At 41.4% G+C, this 17,269-nt stretch overlaps 1 protein-coding gene across 1 annotated transcript in view; it reads left to right on the top strand.

The window, feature by feature from the left end:
* Positions 1-7,201: 7,201 nt before the first annotated feature.
* Positions 7,202-17,269, top strand: part of LOC106567436 (ubiquitin domain-containing protein 2) — a 74,104-nt gene continuing 64,036 nt past the window's right edge. Inside the window, exon 1 of the mRNA XM_014136681.2 lies at positions 7,202-7,445. Coding sequence (XP_013992156.1) covers positions 7,376-7,445 — 70 coding nt within the window. The 5' untranslated portion in view covers positions 7,202-7,375. The remainder of the gene's footprint in view (positions 7,446-17,269) is intronic.

Genomic DNA, 17,269 nt, shown 5'->3' on the forward strand with positions numbered 1-17,269 from the left:
AAATCCAATGACATGGTGATATTTGTTGTTGATTTCATGTTGAGTTCACGTTCATTGACAACTCATCCAAATGTAAATCCAAAATAGACATTGAACTGACGTCTGTGCCCAGTGAGATTTGTGTTTCTATGAGTAAGGTGCCATAATGTGTATTTGCCTGAGAGAAAATCCTTATACTACATGCCTAGTGGTTAGAGAGGTGAGCCAGCAGCCTGAGAGTTGCTAGTTCAAATCCTGGGTCTGATGGGGAAAATCTGAGCTTGCAACCAGAGGGTAGCTGGTATCAAATCCTAGATGCCTTCCATTATGCACTTGAGCAAGGCATTTAACCATCCCGACAACAGCTCTCTGGGTTCCCAGTGCAGCAGCTCCCTACACCTCTCAAAAGAAACCTGCTTGTACTATCCTTGTGGGTACTGTAAGTCCCCACTAGGATAGTAAAACAAGGAAAATTCTACCTTGTGGGGACATTTCCCAGGTCCTCATGAGGACAAAGCTATTTTAGGGGTTAGGGAAAATAGGTTTTTGAATGGAAATACATTTTAGGTCCCCAAAAGGATGTGTGTGTGTGTGTGTGTGTGTGTGTGTGTGTGTGTGTGTGTGTGTGTGTGTGTGTGTGTGTGTGTGTGTGTGTGTGTGTGTGTGTGTGTGTGTGTGTGTGTGTGTGTGTGTGTGTGTGTGTGTGTGTTTCAGGGGGGTTGGGTTAAAAGCGGAAGTCAAATTTCCCTTGGATCTTGTCTGCAATTGACCAATAAAGTGATCTTAATCTTAAAAATAAAGCCGGACAGACATAACAGGCCAATGAGCCCACAGCTTGTCAATGGTTTATGTATGGATTCACTGGTACAGATAGCCTAGCGGTTAACAGTGCTGGGCCAGTAACTGAATGGTCACTGGTTTGAATCTCCAAGTCGACAAGGTGAAAGCTCTGTTGACGTGACCTTGACCAAGACACAAGTCGCTCTGGATAAGCATATCCCTCATAATGAAAATGAAATACAGAAATATTTAATTGATGTAAGTACCTGTTGTTTATGAAGCATGTGAAACATTATATTGTATTTTATTTGTCTGCTAAATTACTCAAATGTAGAGTGCCTTCAGAAATGATTCAGACCCCTTGACTTATTCCACATTTTGTTATGTTACAGCCTCAATTCAAAATGGATTACATATGTTGTTGTTTTTCTCACCCATCAACAGATAATACCCCATAATGACAAAGTGAAAACGTGTTTTTAGAAATGCAGCAAATTTGTTGAAAATGAAATAGAGAAATATCTCATTGACATACTGTAAGTACGTGATCTGTGAGTCTTTCTCGAGTAAGTCTGTAAGAACTCTGCACACCTGGATTATACAATATTTGCAAATTCTCAGAGCTCAGTCTAGTTGGTTGTTGATTATTGGTATTTCAAGTCTTGCCATAGATCTTCAAGCACATTTAGGTCAAAACTGTAACTAGGCCACTCAGGAACATTCAATGTCATCTTGGTAAGCAACCAGTGAATATTTGGCCTTGTGTTTTAGGTTATTGTCATGCTGAAAGGTGAATTTGTCTCCCAGTGTCTGTAGGAAAGCAGACTGAACCAGGTTTTCCTCTAGGATTTTGCCTGTGCTTAGCTCTGTTCCTTTTATTTTTTATCCTAAAAAACTCCCTAGTCCTTGCCGATGACAAGCATACCCCTAACATGATGCAGCCAGAACCATGCTTGAAAATATGAAGAGTGGGGTGTGAATACTTTCTGAAGGCACTGTATATCGTCTGTAAATATCAGTGTCTAATCATGTAATCCTGTAATTCATTAACTGATTGGGCTTTCTGGACTTGTCTGTGAAGTATTGTGAGTTATCCTTTGAGGGCAGGGTGCCAGGCTGTGGAGTTTTTACAACTTTTGTCCGTTGTTTTACTACTTCCACAATGATTACTTGGTATTCTTCAATGGGTTTCAGCTGACATACAAACATCTTGAAAAATGTTTGATTAAGCCCAGTGTTTGACACATTTCTATGATGCAAAGTTCTGCAATCCGGGTTTTTCTTTCAATAAATGAGACATGCAGGAGACTTTCTCGATCACCAATGTTTGCCTCAGGACACCAACACAAGAGGGCGCCATATAACAAGTTCAGAATCCATTCCATATATTGGTCTACTTTCTGTGGTAGTGAAGGGTTTTCCTCAGTCAGTAATGAGTTATTGTTTACATTGGGTGGAGGCATTATCTCTGCAGCTGAAGGAATGCCAACCGCACTCACAGCATGAGCAGACAACATTATGATTTATTATTATCAAATGATTGTTTTCATGCCTGATGGCTATGGCACTCAATTACAGTGCATGTTCACTCTTTCATTGCTTAGACTGTAATAAGCAATGCAAGGGAAGACCTTGGGAACATATTTCTGTTGACCGCTGTTCATTCTGAATGTCGCACCTCTAAGGAGAGTAAATGTAGGTCACTTCAAGGAATTTGACATTATGCTGTCAGTTTTGGAAGTTTAACACACATTCCAACGTTTACACAGAATCTCCAAGTGAATTCAACAGTCTATTGTCTTTAGTTGCTATGGCAAATAATCAGGTGAACTTGGCTCGGAGAAGGTTGGAAAACTTTGAGCCAACATTCCAGGATTTTCCTGGAGTTGTAGATTATTCTAAATTCCTCCTGATTTTCCAGCCTCTGGCTGCTCTTTTGTAATTATGTTGCAATAACATCTGCCTCATCAGTATTTTCTCACATACATTATACTGCTCTTTGTAAGGGACATATCTATGTTTATGGGAAGGGGGTTGTGTGTGTTTTTTTATGGGGCACAAGGGAGGGTAGTAAATTTTTTTCCCTGGTTTACATTCACCATTTTGCAGGTTTTACGATGTAATGTCTTCCATCGTAGCCAAATTTCCTCATCTGCTTGCATGCACCTCCCCTGTCAAGGTGTTTTGGTAGTCCCCATATGCACTAAGCCTTTCCACATGCTTACTGTACTGTCTATCCTACTCTCTATACACCGATCATAGTGACAATAGTGGTAGGTGAATAGTTTGTCCAGATCTGCAATAAGCTAACTAGCAATCATGCCAAAGGTAAAATCATTCAAAGCTGCACCAATTTTCAATAGAAATCCACAAGAACATAGAGGAATAGCTGATAGGCAGCGGAGAGGCCAGGTGCGTAATTTGCGCATGAAAGAACAGTGAAGACATGAGACACGCAGCTCATTAAGCTCCCCTATTGATCTTGTTTCGGGACAATACATAGACTAGCCTACAACACCACAATGTAATGAATAATTGTATTTTTGTTTTCAAGTGAGTACAAAACTCTACTCTAGGCTGTAAACTGCATTGAAAATGTCCTTTGAATAATGGCACAAAAGCCCTGTTTCATTCCATTGGGATCAGTTGTGTGGGTCTACTCTTGACAGTTTATAAGGTCTAGGAAGGTACACCCACTAAGCATTTACCGATGGTGACGTCTTTTGGATGCCATTTTTGGTGCTGCCCGGACCGGACATCTTTTTTTTGGTGCAGTCCGGACCGGCCTTGATTTCCACATCCAAAGACATTGATTTTTGGTCCGGCCGGGCAAATTCTGAACCAATCATAGACGTCTATGTTTGGTTCAGATTTGGTCCGGTCAGACAGGCCTTGATTTCAGCATCCACAGACATCAAGTCCGGACTGGCCTATATTTGGCCCAAACATAGACGTCTAAAGTTGGCAACGATTTGGTCCGGTCTGGACCAAATCAAAACCAATCATAGACCTTTATGTTTCACAAGCTTGGACAGCACAGTACAGCACAGTACAGTACAGAAGAGCACAGAAAAGTTAAGTACAGTGTACTTTAGTGTACCCTACTTTACTCTAATCTACTCTACTGAACTAAACTGTACTGTACTTCTACTTTACGGAATTAAACTCTACAGCACGGTACTCTACTAAATTAAACTATACTGTACTGTACTGTACTGTACTGTACTGTACTCTACTGAATAAACTCTAATGACCTGTACTGTACCACACTGTGCTGAAAAAGCTGTACTCTACCGTACCATACCGTACTGTACTCAGGGTTGGGTAGGTTACTTTCTAAATGTAATCCAATACAATTACTAGTTACTTGTCCAAAATTGTAATCAGTAATGTAACTCTTGGATTACCCAAACTCAGTAACGTAATCAGATTACATTCAGTTACTTTTAGATTACTTTCCCCTTAAGAGGTATTAGAAGAAGACAAAAATGCATGTTTCCAATTGAACAACATTTATTGCAGGATAAATCAATATTAAAGTTTACATAGCTGGCCATATATCGATGTTAAATTTCCCTTTATGGGTTGGTTATGTAGGCTTCTTCTAACCCATCGCTTTCTACTACATATAATAATACAATTACATTATATTGTTACATTAAAAGCCCAAGTCTATCAGAATTCCACTTATTCCAATAAATGTTATACCCCTTGATCTTCAAGACAAGGACTTGGAAATATGGAAGTGTAGATTATCCAAATTGTTTTACCTGAGCATAACCCCAAAACTATGGACTTATTAGCCAGCCCTACTCTGTTGTTTATGATTTTGTTGTCATGGAGAGCTGATTGGGCTCATTGATTCAAGTTTAAAAATAAATTCTGCACTCATGGAATAGCATGCTTTTGAGCACTACTGAAAAGAGCTATTTACATGTGAAAAATGAATGCCATATGCTGCATTTGCTATAGGCCTATTGTTGAATTTCTTGTTGGTGACACTTTTACATCTTGACAATATGCAGCTGTTTAAAGGGCAAATTCACAGGTACAACAATAACAAAATGGTCTCTGTTTTGGTAAAAAGCTGAGGGATGGGCCTGGAGAAATGTAACCACTCTCAGATTAATAGACAGAGCTATGGATGCAAGGACTGACCCTCCATGATATACAAATAGTTGTTTTAACCATGTTATGAGTCTATACAGTATTTGTTTACATTAACAATGTTTACAAACATTGGAGAAATAATGCTTATATTTTGGGTTCTCATGGAGTGTGACAGTTGAACTAAGCTCATGAGGCATTTATAAGTTATATTCTTCAAGAATAAATTGATATATATATATATATCATTTATAAGTCCAACAATGGATGTAGCAACTACAGACTGCCCCTTTAAGTCTATTAAAAGTGTGCTAGTTTGAACATGTGTCCATTAGGCCTATAGATTTTTGTTTGTTAATCAGCATGAATTAGATTAAAAGCCCCATTTATATTCCCTAGACTGGGATCCGCGCTATGCAGCTGTTGCAAGAGCGCATTTTTCAGTGGCTGTCCACTGGTTTAAAAAACAATGATTGATCGGTAGCTTAAACTTCTTGAATTTAACCATTATTGGGTTCAGGTGGATCAAATTTACATGTGTCTTTTTTCAATGCTGATTTGAATGTCAATGAGAAAACAGAGAAGTGTCAAAGATTTTTTCCGCAAACATCCTTTCTGAATTTAAAAGTAACCCTCGAAGCAATCATCTAGTTCTTCAAAAGTATCTGTAATCTGATTACAATATTTTTGCTGGTAACGTAACGGATCACAGTTACCGTTTTTTTGTAACCCATTACATGTAATCCGTTTCTCCCCAACCCTGACTGTACTCTATACTGTGCTCTACTGTACTAAACTAAAATATGTATCTTTGCTTACTGGGTAGTAGTAGGACAGTCTGGTTGTATTTTTTACTTCTGATACTGCGCTGTCCATTGTGTATCATCATTCTCTCAAGTCGTCCTATAATAAATGTGCCCCCATAGGCCTATGTTACCAGCAGGCCCAGTTATTCAGGATGCGCAATCTGCCTCCTCTCTGACCCGAGCGGCTATTCCTCGCGCACCTACAACCATAACGCCTCAATATAGCCCAACTATTTGTCCTTTAACCTTTAACATGTACAATTCTAGCATCCAAACTATGCACCTGTCATTTGAGGAAAGGAAAGAGACATTAAGATCAAGATCACTTTATTGGTCGATTGCATGCAAGGTCCAACGGAAATGTGTACTTTCTGTTTGTCGAGATTGATACACTCTAGGCCTATTCGATTGTGGTGTTGAAAACTCAAACCATGATGTTGAAGTGCCCGAAGTAGGTAATCGGTATGGAGGTATGTATTGCTTATTGGTTGTGTGTGGTGCATTGGCACAGAAACCTGTTAAAAGAAAATGAGTTGCATATATTTTCTATAATTATAAATATAGCATCAAAATCTGATTCACCCCTATCTGATAATTATTTGCAATCATCTCTGATTGTATTGTAATGAGACAGACAGGGAGAGTCTTGTTCATGGTGGTCGGCGAACCTTTACCCTTCTGGCCCATAGCCTTGCGTAGCATCGACAGTGCCACAAAAGCAAGCTTACGTGGAAAAGTCGATATCCACATTTAAACACAGGGTCGCCACAGTCAGGGGCGTCATGCACTCATTATTTTAGAGGGGGCACAATGTACGTGAGGATGCATTTTTAAAACACCTGAAACTGCTTTTTATTGCAATCTAGTGCCATAATCATTTGGGCTAAACTGAAATTGAGTAAACAGTGTAGAATTTTAGCATCCAGTAAATTATAGAATGATTTCCACTAGATAACACAGCCACAAAGGCAGAACAGCTTTCCGATTTTGACAACAGATGCTGCTCTGGCGGGAGAAATCAATAGGTGGTTATCACAACCAATCACAACACTGGCGGGTAAGTAATACTGTTTAACACTATCATTCCGCCAAATATATTATCATTACAATGCAAAAATGTAAATAAGCACCTTTAATTCAATGGGCTCCCGTGTGGTGCAGGGGTCTAAGGCAAGAGGCATCCATACAGTATCTGGCTGTGATTGGGAGGCCCATAGGTCAGTGCACAATTGGCCTGGGTTTGGCTGGGGTAGGCTTTCATTGTAAACAAGAATGTGTTCTTAACTGACTTGCCTAGTTAAATAAAAAGGGGGAGGGTGTGCAATTGTTTTATTTATTTTTTACCATAGAAGGGGAGGGTCATGTGAAAATATGTTTTAAGGTGGGGAGGTTCTTTTTTAATGACACCTGGAGTTGGACCTAATAGATAGAACCTGTTCTCATCTCAGTTACACTATGCTGAGTGGTTTCCCAAAGTCTTCTCCCTTGTCCTCCCCTCTCACCCGCCCATTCGTTACCTATATTTCTCCCTTTCTCAGTCCCCCCCTTTTCTTAGTGAGAAGCAGTCACCTTGTGATGTGCGCTCACTCCGCCTCTTCCCAGCTGATGCTCGCGCCCTGTCAATTTATTTTCTGAGATGAAGAGTTGAGGAAGGGGGAAAAGAAAACTAGAGGGTCTGCGGGGGTAGCGCAGTTAAAACATCCATGGGTGGTTGTGTGGGCAGTCACCATGATTCTTCAGGCAGTCTAAACGAAAACTCTGACGGAACTGGAGGTAGGAAATAGGTTACATAACGTCGGGGTGGTATTTGGTCTGTAGTTGGTGCTTTTTGGTACATGCCAATTTCATGCGTCTTGCCTCCCCATGTCTTCCTTTATTGCAGCCGCCTAGAACATCGTGGCGGCCACGACTATCAGCTCGATAGCCCATCTGGCCTCGTGCTAATAGCTTCATAGCTAGGCAACATTTTATGATCTTGAAATTGCCTACTGTTCGGTGTTCAATGACTGCATTTGTCTGCTTTGAATGAAGGCGTTTGATGTTGTAGTTAGCCAGCCGGTTAGCATGCTAGCTAGCTATCTTGCTACATAATACGTTAAATGTGGGTCACGGTTTGGCTCAAGAATGTATAAAATCATAATAGTAAACACAAACAATAATGCTTTGTTGTTCTCGGGTGCATTTTTGCAATCCTATAGCCTAATTCGGTTTCATTTTTATACGTATTTTCTTGGGGGTCGACATTCTAAAGTGGGGGAGCGTACAATTTTTATTCTCAACTAACTGCAGGACTGAAGAGGATGGGGGAGTTGCACCAAAAAGACCGGTGGTGGTGGGTCTAGATTGCGAGATAACGCCACCGCTTGGCCCGTTTACATCTCCATTAATTGTACTTTATCCCTGTATTCAACCATAACCAATATCTGCATATCTCAGTGACGCATAGTTAATGGTTTTATGTTGCCACCGTGTTGATTCATGTAGCACACTGTATCCAAGGCTTTGTGAATGAGAGACTGGTATTAATCTGCTGGTTGGTCTCCTACGACCCTCGGGTCCCTACTTCACGTTGTTATTTCCTCACCTAGTCGGGATTTCCGGTGTCTGATGTTGCATACGTTGTTTTTGTTATGATTGTAACATGGTTTGATTGAGTTTGTGGTTGAGGGGATGAGGCTTGTACATGCACACAAAGAAGAAGTGTAAATGTTGTCTCCTTGCATAGATAACAGGTATTGATCTTCTTCATGTTTGCATTGCACACCTAGGCAATGCACTTGTCCCTGAGGTGGGCCTCCCAATGCTACAGTGTCTTGGGATCACTGTGTTACCACATGTTATTAGGCCCACGCTGTTATATTGCTATAACCAGGAAGCAAAGTTTTAGCCTGGGTACCAGTTAGTTTAGCTAACATTTCACTCCTTGCCATGAGGAGTTGGCAAGAGAGCAGAAACAGACTGGCATGCACCCAGGCTAGTGACATTTGTGTTGTAACCAATTGTACACTGCTGAACATTTGTGGAGCTAATGTAACTTGCAACTGTCAAGATTCTACATGATAATGTAAAGTAGAGAGAGACGAAGAGAGAAAAATGGTGATTCATCAAGGAAAAGGCTTATATGAATTCAATCACATTCAGACTGCACCCCTTTTTGATTTGACAGAACCTTCCAAACATGTTTGTCCATGGTAGAAGTGGTCAGAAAGTGACCTTTTTGTACCAGAATGCCAAAACATTCAGGAGATGGAGGTGCTCAAAGTTGACCTACTTTCCATATCCCACCCTACCATGAGACATCTGTCTTAGTCACTGAAAAATATAAACAGGTGAGTTTTATATAAATTGAAAGTTTACAAACAGGGTTGTCAAAATATTCTAGGATTTCTTGAAACAAGTTTTTAAATAAATGTCTTATTTCTTTAAATTTAAAGGGCAAATCCAGACTTCAAACAACAACAAAGCCATCACTCGTTTTGGTAAATAGCTGAGGGAGGGGCTTGAGAAATAAAACCACTCTCAAATTCATAGACAGAGCTATGGATGTAAGGACTGACCATCCATGAGATCAAAATGATAGTTTTAACCATGTAGCAGAATGAGCTCTATTTTAGTGGCCTCTGGTACATTCTAATGCCTTGATTCCATCCGAAATACAGAGCTAAATTATTGAATACTACTTTAACGACTTTATCTCCCAGATTGGTAAAAATGAGTTGTGGTATTGAGTAGAAAGATGTGACTTTTATCATTTAATATGACTGAATTCAGTGTGGTGTTTTGGATATCGTCCAGGCCTATTTGAGCATTACATTTTTTTACCATTAAACCTGTCTTCTCTTGAGATTAAAGCCATATTTAGAGTTTTACTGCAAGATATGAATTGTCACAATGATTTTTGTTCTTCAAATTATGTATTTTATTTACTCTGCGGCTGTGGACACTTAGGGTAAGGAAACCAATTTGGAATTTGGGTGAACTATCCCTTTAACACTTTGGCCTGTCAATCAATCACTGTGGGTGGGATGTTTGAGTCAAAGTGGCAGGTCTGAAACTCTACCAAATCAATCACCGTGGGTGGGACTTTGAGGGAAGGTGGTAGATTTGTAATCTAGTCAGAAAAACTTGTCCAAACTACTCTTTGAATTTCATTTATTGTGGCAAAAACCTAAGAAGAAAGGTTGTGTTCTGTCAAGCGATCACTGGGAAGTCTCGACGTGGGCTTAGAACCCTAGGAAAATACAAACAAGATATTTGGTTTACTTGTCCCTATGCGATACAGTAACGGAGAAGGGCGACATCTTACGAGTTCCAACCCAACTTTGCTATATAGTGACTTTTGTGTTTATCTTTACTTTTTTTGTACAGTCCATACTATTATCACATATGACCACCAAGCACTTCTCGACATCAGATCGACAGTTACTAACCTCAATTTCTACTTCAAATACAACTACAACTCTGACTCAGCTGTTCCACTGTTCATACCAGACCCTATTCCTTTGTTCCATGGGCTACCAAAACGCTGCAGGCGTAGACAAGGTGGAGTCCTGGTGAAATTGAGGCGAAGAGAGAATCAAATGGTGTTCCCCTCAGTTATATTGGCAAATGTCCAGTCACTCGAGAATAAGATGGGAGACTCTCGACCAAAGCTTGTCCATCAGCGAGACTTGAAAAGTTGCAATATTATGTCTTACTGAGACGTGGCTGGTTGATAGCGCTATGCACGTAGTACTCAGTGGATTCTTCATGCAGCGACAGAATCGAACGGCCGCTTCGGGGAAGTTGAACAACTGGTGTTCTGCTTCAATTGTGAAGGAAATCTTGAGCTTTTGCTCACCTGATATAGAATACCTCATGGTAAGCTGCAGACCTTTTTTATCTACCAAGAGAGTTCTCATCTGTAATTATCACTGTTGTCTGCATCCCTCCACAAGCCAACACCACTCTGGCACTCAACGAACTGTATGGGGCCATAAACAAACAAGAAACCGCTCACCCAGAGGCAATGTTTTTGGTGGGCGGAGACTTCAACACGGGGAGACTTAAAACCGTCCTACTTCACTTCTACCAACAAGTCTCCTTTGCCACTAGGGGCGCTAAAGACCACTTCTCCCTTTGGAGCATTTGACCATGACTCCATTTTCCTGCTTACAAACAGGAAGTACCAGTGATACGCTCAATACGGAAGTGGTCGGTTGAAGCAGACGCGTGGCTTCAAGACTGTCTGTACTAGCAAAACAGGGATATGTTCCGGGATTCATCCGATTGCCTTGAGGAGTTTACCACAATAGTCACAGGCTTCATCAAAAAGTGCATAGACGATGTCATCCCTGCAGTGACTATAAGAATGTATCCAATCCAAAAACCATGGATTACAGGCAATATCCACACGGGGCTAAAGGCTAGAGCTACCGCTTACAAGGAATGGGACAAGGACATGTTCAAGAAATCCCACTACGACCTCCGAGACATCAAACGTGCAAAAGGACAATATAGGAGGAAGGTCAAATCCTATTACACTGGCTCCGACGCTCATGGCTGGGCTTGCATACAATAACTGATTACAAAGGGAAACCCAGCCATGGGCAACTGCGTCACTGGGCAACTGCGTCACTGGGCAACTCCTAAATTCCTTTTATGCTCGCTTTGAGGAATATAAGACTGGAAAGCCCCTGTTTTTCCGAATGACTATGATCTCTCTCTCTCTCTGTGGCCAATTGTGAGAAAACCGTTTAAACAGGTTAACAATCACAAGGCTGAGACTGAATACCAAGGCCCTTTCTCAAAGCATCCCAACGTTTCAAGCTGAGCGCCCTGTTCCCAAGAGGTCTAACTTAACCTGCTTAAATGACTATCGCCCTGTAGCACTCGCATCTGTAATGATGAAGTGCTTTGAAAGGCTGGTCATGACACACATCAACACCATCATCCCAGACACCCTGGACCCACTCCAATTTGCATACCGTCCCAACAGATCCACAGATGACGCAATCTCAATTGCACTTCACACCACCCTCTCCCACTTGGACAAGTGAGGAAAAAACTATGTGAGAATGCTGTTCATACTACAGCTCAGCGGTCAACACCATAGTCCCCTCAAGCTCATCACCAAGCTAGGGACCGAACTAACAGGCTCTGAGACAGCTTCTACCCTCAACCTATAAGATTGCTAAAAAGCCAGACTACTAAAATAGTTTGGGTACCATTAATTGACTCTTGCACTGACCCTACACACACTCACTAGACTATATACAGTATACACACCATATACAGTACACACTACATTGACACTCCCACACAATCCACACACATTCACTACATACGCACTCACACACACACACACACACACACAAGCATACCAACACAAACACACATGCATACACCATTTTTTAAATTTAACTAGGCAAGTCAGTTAAGAACAAATTCTTATTTACAATGACGGCCTACCAAAAGGCAAAAGACCTCCTACGGGGGCTGGGATTAAATTTTTTTTATAAAAAGACAAAACATTACATATATGGAGACCTAAGACAACAACACAGCATGGTAGCAACACAACATGTCAACACGCTAGAAAAACAACATGGTAGCAGCACAAAACATCGTACAAACATTATTGGGCACAGGTAACAGCAGAAAGGGCAAGAAGGTAGAGACAACAATGCATCATGCAAAGCAGCCACAACTGTCAGTCTCTGAGTTTTTGAAGAAGAGATTGAGATTAAACTGTCCAGTGTTTGTTGCAGCTTGTTCCAGTTGCTAGCTGCATCGAACTGAAAAGACGAGCGACCCAGGGATGTGTGTGCTTTGGGGACCTTTAACAGAATGTTACTGGCAGAACGGGTGTTGGAGGATGAGGGCTGCAGATAGGGGGGAGTGAGGCCTAAGGGTTTAATAAATGAGCATCAACCAGTGGGTCTTGCGATGGGTATACAGAGATTACCAGTTTACAGAGGAGTATAGAGTGCAGTGATGTGTCCTATAAGGAGCATTGGTGGCAAATCTGATGGCCGAATGGTAAAGAACGTCCAGCCTCTCGAGAGCACCCTTACCTGCTGATCTATAAATGATGTCTCCGTAATCTAGCATGGGTAGGATGGTCATCTGAATCAGGGTTTGTTTGGCAGCTGGGGTGAAAGACGAGCGATAGAGGAAACCAAGTCTAGATTTAACGTTATACAGTGGGGCAAAAAAGTATTTAGTCAGCCACCAATTGTGCAAGTTCTCCCACTTAAAAAGATGAGAGGCCTGTAATTTTCATCATAGGTACACGTCAACTATGACAGACAAAATGAGGGGAAAAAATTCCAGAAAATCACATTGTAGGATTTTTAATGAATTTATTTGCAAATTATGGTGGGAAAATAAGTATTTGGTCACCTACAAACAAGCAAGATTTCTGGCTCTCACAGACCTGCAACTTCTTCTTTAAGAGGTCCTCTGTCCTCCACTCGTTACCTGTATTAATGGCACCTGTTTGAACTTGTTATCAGTATAAAAGACACCTGTCCACAACCTCAAACAGTCACACTCCAAACTCCACTATGGCCAAGACCAAAGAGCTGTCAAAGGACACCAGAAACAAAATTGTAGACCTGCACCAGGCTGGTAAGACTGAATCTGCAATAGGTAAGCAGCTTGGTTTGAAGAAATCAACTGTGGGAGCAATTATTAGGAAATGGAAGACATACAAGACCACTGATGATCTCCCTCGATCTGGGGCTCCACGCAAGATCTCACCCCATGGGGTCAAAATGATCACAAGAACGGTGAGCAAAAATCCCATAACCACACAGGGGGACCTAGTGGAGCTGGACCTGCAGAGAGCTGGGACCAAAATAACAAAGCCTACCATCAGTAACACACTGCCGCCAGGGTCTCAAATCCTGCAGTGCCAGACGTGTCCCCCTGCTTAAGCCAGTACATGTCCAGGCCCGTCTGAAGTTTGCTAGAGAGCATTTGGATGATCCAGAAGACAATTGGGAGAATGTCATATGGTCAGATGAAACCAAAATATAACTTTTTGGTAAAAACTCAACTCGTCGTGTTTGGAGGACAAAGAATGCTGAGTTGCATCCAAAGAACACCATACCTACTGTGACGCATGGGGGTGGAAACATCATGCTTTGGGGCTGTTTTTCTGCAAAGGGACCAGGACGACTGATCCGTGTAAAGGAAAGAATGAATGGGGCCATGTATCGTGAGATTTTAAGTGAAAACCTCCTTCCATCAGCAAGGGCATTGAAGATGAAACGTGGCTGGGTCTTTCAGCATGACAATGATCCCAAACACACCGCCCGGGCAACAAAGGAGTGGCTTCGTAAGAAGCATTTCAAGGTCCTGGAGTGGCCTAGCCAGTCTCCAGATCTCAACCCCATAGAAAATCTTTGGAGGGAGTTGAAAGTCCGTGTTGCCCAGCGACAACCCCAAAACATCACTGCTCTAGAGGAGATCTGCATGGAGGAATGGGCCAAAATACCAGCAACAGTGTGTGAAAACCTTGTGAAGACTTACAGAAAATGTTTGACCTGTGTCATTGCCAACAAAGGGTATATAACAAAGTATTGAGAAACTTTTGTTATTGACCAAATACTTATTTTCCACCATAATTTGCACATAAATTCATAAAAAATCCTACAATGTGATTTTTCTGGAGAAAAAAATTCTCATTTTGTCTGTCATAGCTGAAGTGTACCTATGATGAAAATTACAGGCCTCTCTCATCTTTTTAAGTGGGAGAACTTGCACAATTGGTGGCTGACTAAATACTTTTTTGCCCACTGTATATGTGCTGAGAGAAGGACCGTGTACCGTCTAGCCATACTCCCAAAGTACTTGTATGAGGTGACTACCTCAAACTCTAAACCCTCAGAGGTAGTAATAACACCTGTGGGGAGAGGGAAATTCTTCTTACCAAACCACATGACCTTTGTTTTGGAGGTGTTCAGAACAAGGTTAAGGGTAGAGAATGCTTGTTGGACACTAAGAAAGCTTTGTTGTAGAGCATTTAACACAAAATCCGGGGAGGGGCCAGCTGAGTATAAGACTATCATCTGCATATAAATGGATGAGAGAGCTTCCTACTGCCTGAACTATGTTGTTGATGTAAATTGAGAAGAGTATGGGGCCTAGGATTGAGCCTTGGTGTACTCCCTTGGTGACAGGCAGTGGCTGAGACAGCAGATTTTCTGACTTTATACACTGCACTCTTTGAGAGAGGTAGTTAGCGAACCAGGCCAAAGACCCCTCCGAGACACCAATACTCCTTAGCCGGCCCACAGGAATGGAATGGTCTACCGTATCAAAAGATTTGGCCAAGTCAATAAAAATAGCAACACAACATTGCTTAGAATCAAGGGCAATGGTGACATTATTGAGGACCTTTAAGGTTGCAGTGACACATCCATAACCTGAGCGGAAACCAGATTGCATACCAGAGAGAATACTATAGACATCAAGAAAGCCAGTAGGTTGATTATTGACAAGTTTTTCCAACACTTTTTATAAACATGGCAAAATAGAAATAGGCCTATAACAGTTAGGATCAGTTTGATCTCCCCCTTTAAAATAAAGGACGAACCGTGGCTGCCTTCCAAGTAATGGGAACCTCCCCAGAAAAGAGAGACAGGTTAAAAAGATAGGCTTGGCGACGAGAGGGGCAGCAACCTTAACTTCTATGGGCTCTATTCAACAGCCAGTGGAATCGCGTGGCGCGAAATACAAATACCTCAAAAATGCTAGAACTTAAATTTCTCAAACATATGACTATTTTACACCATTTGAAAGATAAGACTCTCGTTAATCCAACCACGTTGTCCGATTTCAAAAAGGCTTTACAGCGAAAGCAAAACATTAGATTATGCCAGGTGAGTACCCAGCCAAAAATAATCACACAGCCATTTTCAAAGCAAGCATATATGTCACAAAAACCAAAACCACAGCTAAATGCAGCACTAACCTTTTGATCTTCATCAGATGACACTCCTAGGACATTATGTTATACAATACATGCATGTTTTGTTCAATCAAGTTCATATTTATATCAAAAACCAGCATTTTACATTAGCATGTGATGTTCAGAACTAGCATACCCACCGCAAACTTCCGGGGGAATTTACTAAATTACTCATGATAAACGTTGACAAAATACATAATTATTTTAAGAATAATAGATACAGAACTCCTTTATGCAAACGCTATGCCAGATTTTAAAATAGCTTTTCGGAGAAATCACATTTTGCAATATTCTGAGTACATAGCTCGGCCATCACGGCTAGCTAATTTGACACCCACCAAGTTTGGGACAACCTAACCTCAGAATTACTATTAGAAAAATTGGATTACATTTGCTGTTCTTCGTCAGAATGCACTCCCAGGACTTCTACTTCAACAACAAATGTTGTTTTGGTTCCAAATAATCCATAGTTATATCCAAATACCTCCGTTTTGTTCGTGCGTTCAGGTCACTATCCGAAGGGTAACGTGCGAGCGCATTTCGTGACAACAAAATTCAAAATATTCCATTACCGTACTTAGAAGCATGTCAAACGCTGTTTAAAATACATTTTTATGCTATTTTTCTCGTAAAATAGCACTAATATTCCAACCGGACAACGTTGTATTCATTCAAAGAGTGAAAGAAAAAAATGGAGAAGTCTCGTGAACGCGCATCTCAGTCTCACTGTCCCCAGGCAGGCCACTTACAAACTCTGCTGCTGTACTTTGCCCAGAGACAGGAGACACGTCATTCAGCTTTCTGAACGCTTTAGAGAGCCAATGGAAGCCTTAGAAAGTGTCACGTAACAGCACAGATGCTGTAATTTCGATAGAGATGCAACAGAAGGACTACAAATTGTCAGACAGGGAACTTCCTGCTTGGAATCTTCGCTGGGGTTTGCCAGCCATTTGAGTTCTATTATACTCACAGACACCATTCAAACAGTTTTAGAAACTTTAGAGTGTTTTCTATCCAAATCTACTAATTATATGCATATTCTCGTTTCTGGGCAAGAGTAGTAACCAGTTTAAATCGGGTACGTTTTTTTTATCCGGCTGTGAAAATACTGCCCCTATCCCAAACAGGTTAAAGAAGAAAGGGTCTAAACCATCTGAGACTGATGTTTTTTTGGGGGTCAAGTTTCAGGAGCTCCTCTAGCACCTTGGACTCAGTGACTGCCTGCAGGGAGAAATGTTGTAGTTGGGCAGTGGAAAAAGCGGGAGAAGCATCAGGGATAGTCGCATTAGAAGGGGTGGGAGATGAGGAAATGTTGGACGGGCAAGGAGGCATGGCTGAGTCAAATAGGAATTCTGACTCAATGAAGTGGTGATTAAAGCGCTCAGCCATGTGCTTCTTGTCATAACAACCACATCAACATTAAGGGACATGGGCAGCTGTGAGGAGGAGGGTTTATTCTCCAGGTCTTTAACTGTTTCCAGAACTTCTTTAGGTTAGACCCACAGAGAGAGAACTGCTCCTTAAAGTAACTAACTTTAGCCTTCCGGATAGCCTAAGTGCACTTATTTCTCATTTGCCTGAACGACAGCCTGAGTATGCGTGTGCCGAGCCTTTTTCCAAATGGAATTCTTGAGGTGGA

The sequence above is a fragment of the Salmo salar genome, chromosome ssa13, assembly GCF_905237065.1.
Source record: "Salmo salar chromosome ssa13, Ssal_v3.1, whole genome shotgun sequence".
NCBI classification, from domain to species: domain Eukaryota; kingdom Metazoa; phylum Chordata; class Actinopteri; order Salmoniformes; family Salmonidae; genus Salmo; species Salmo salar.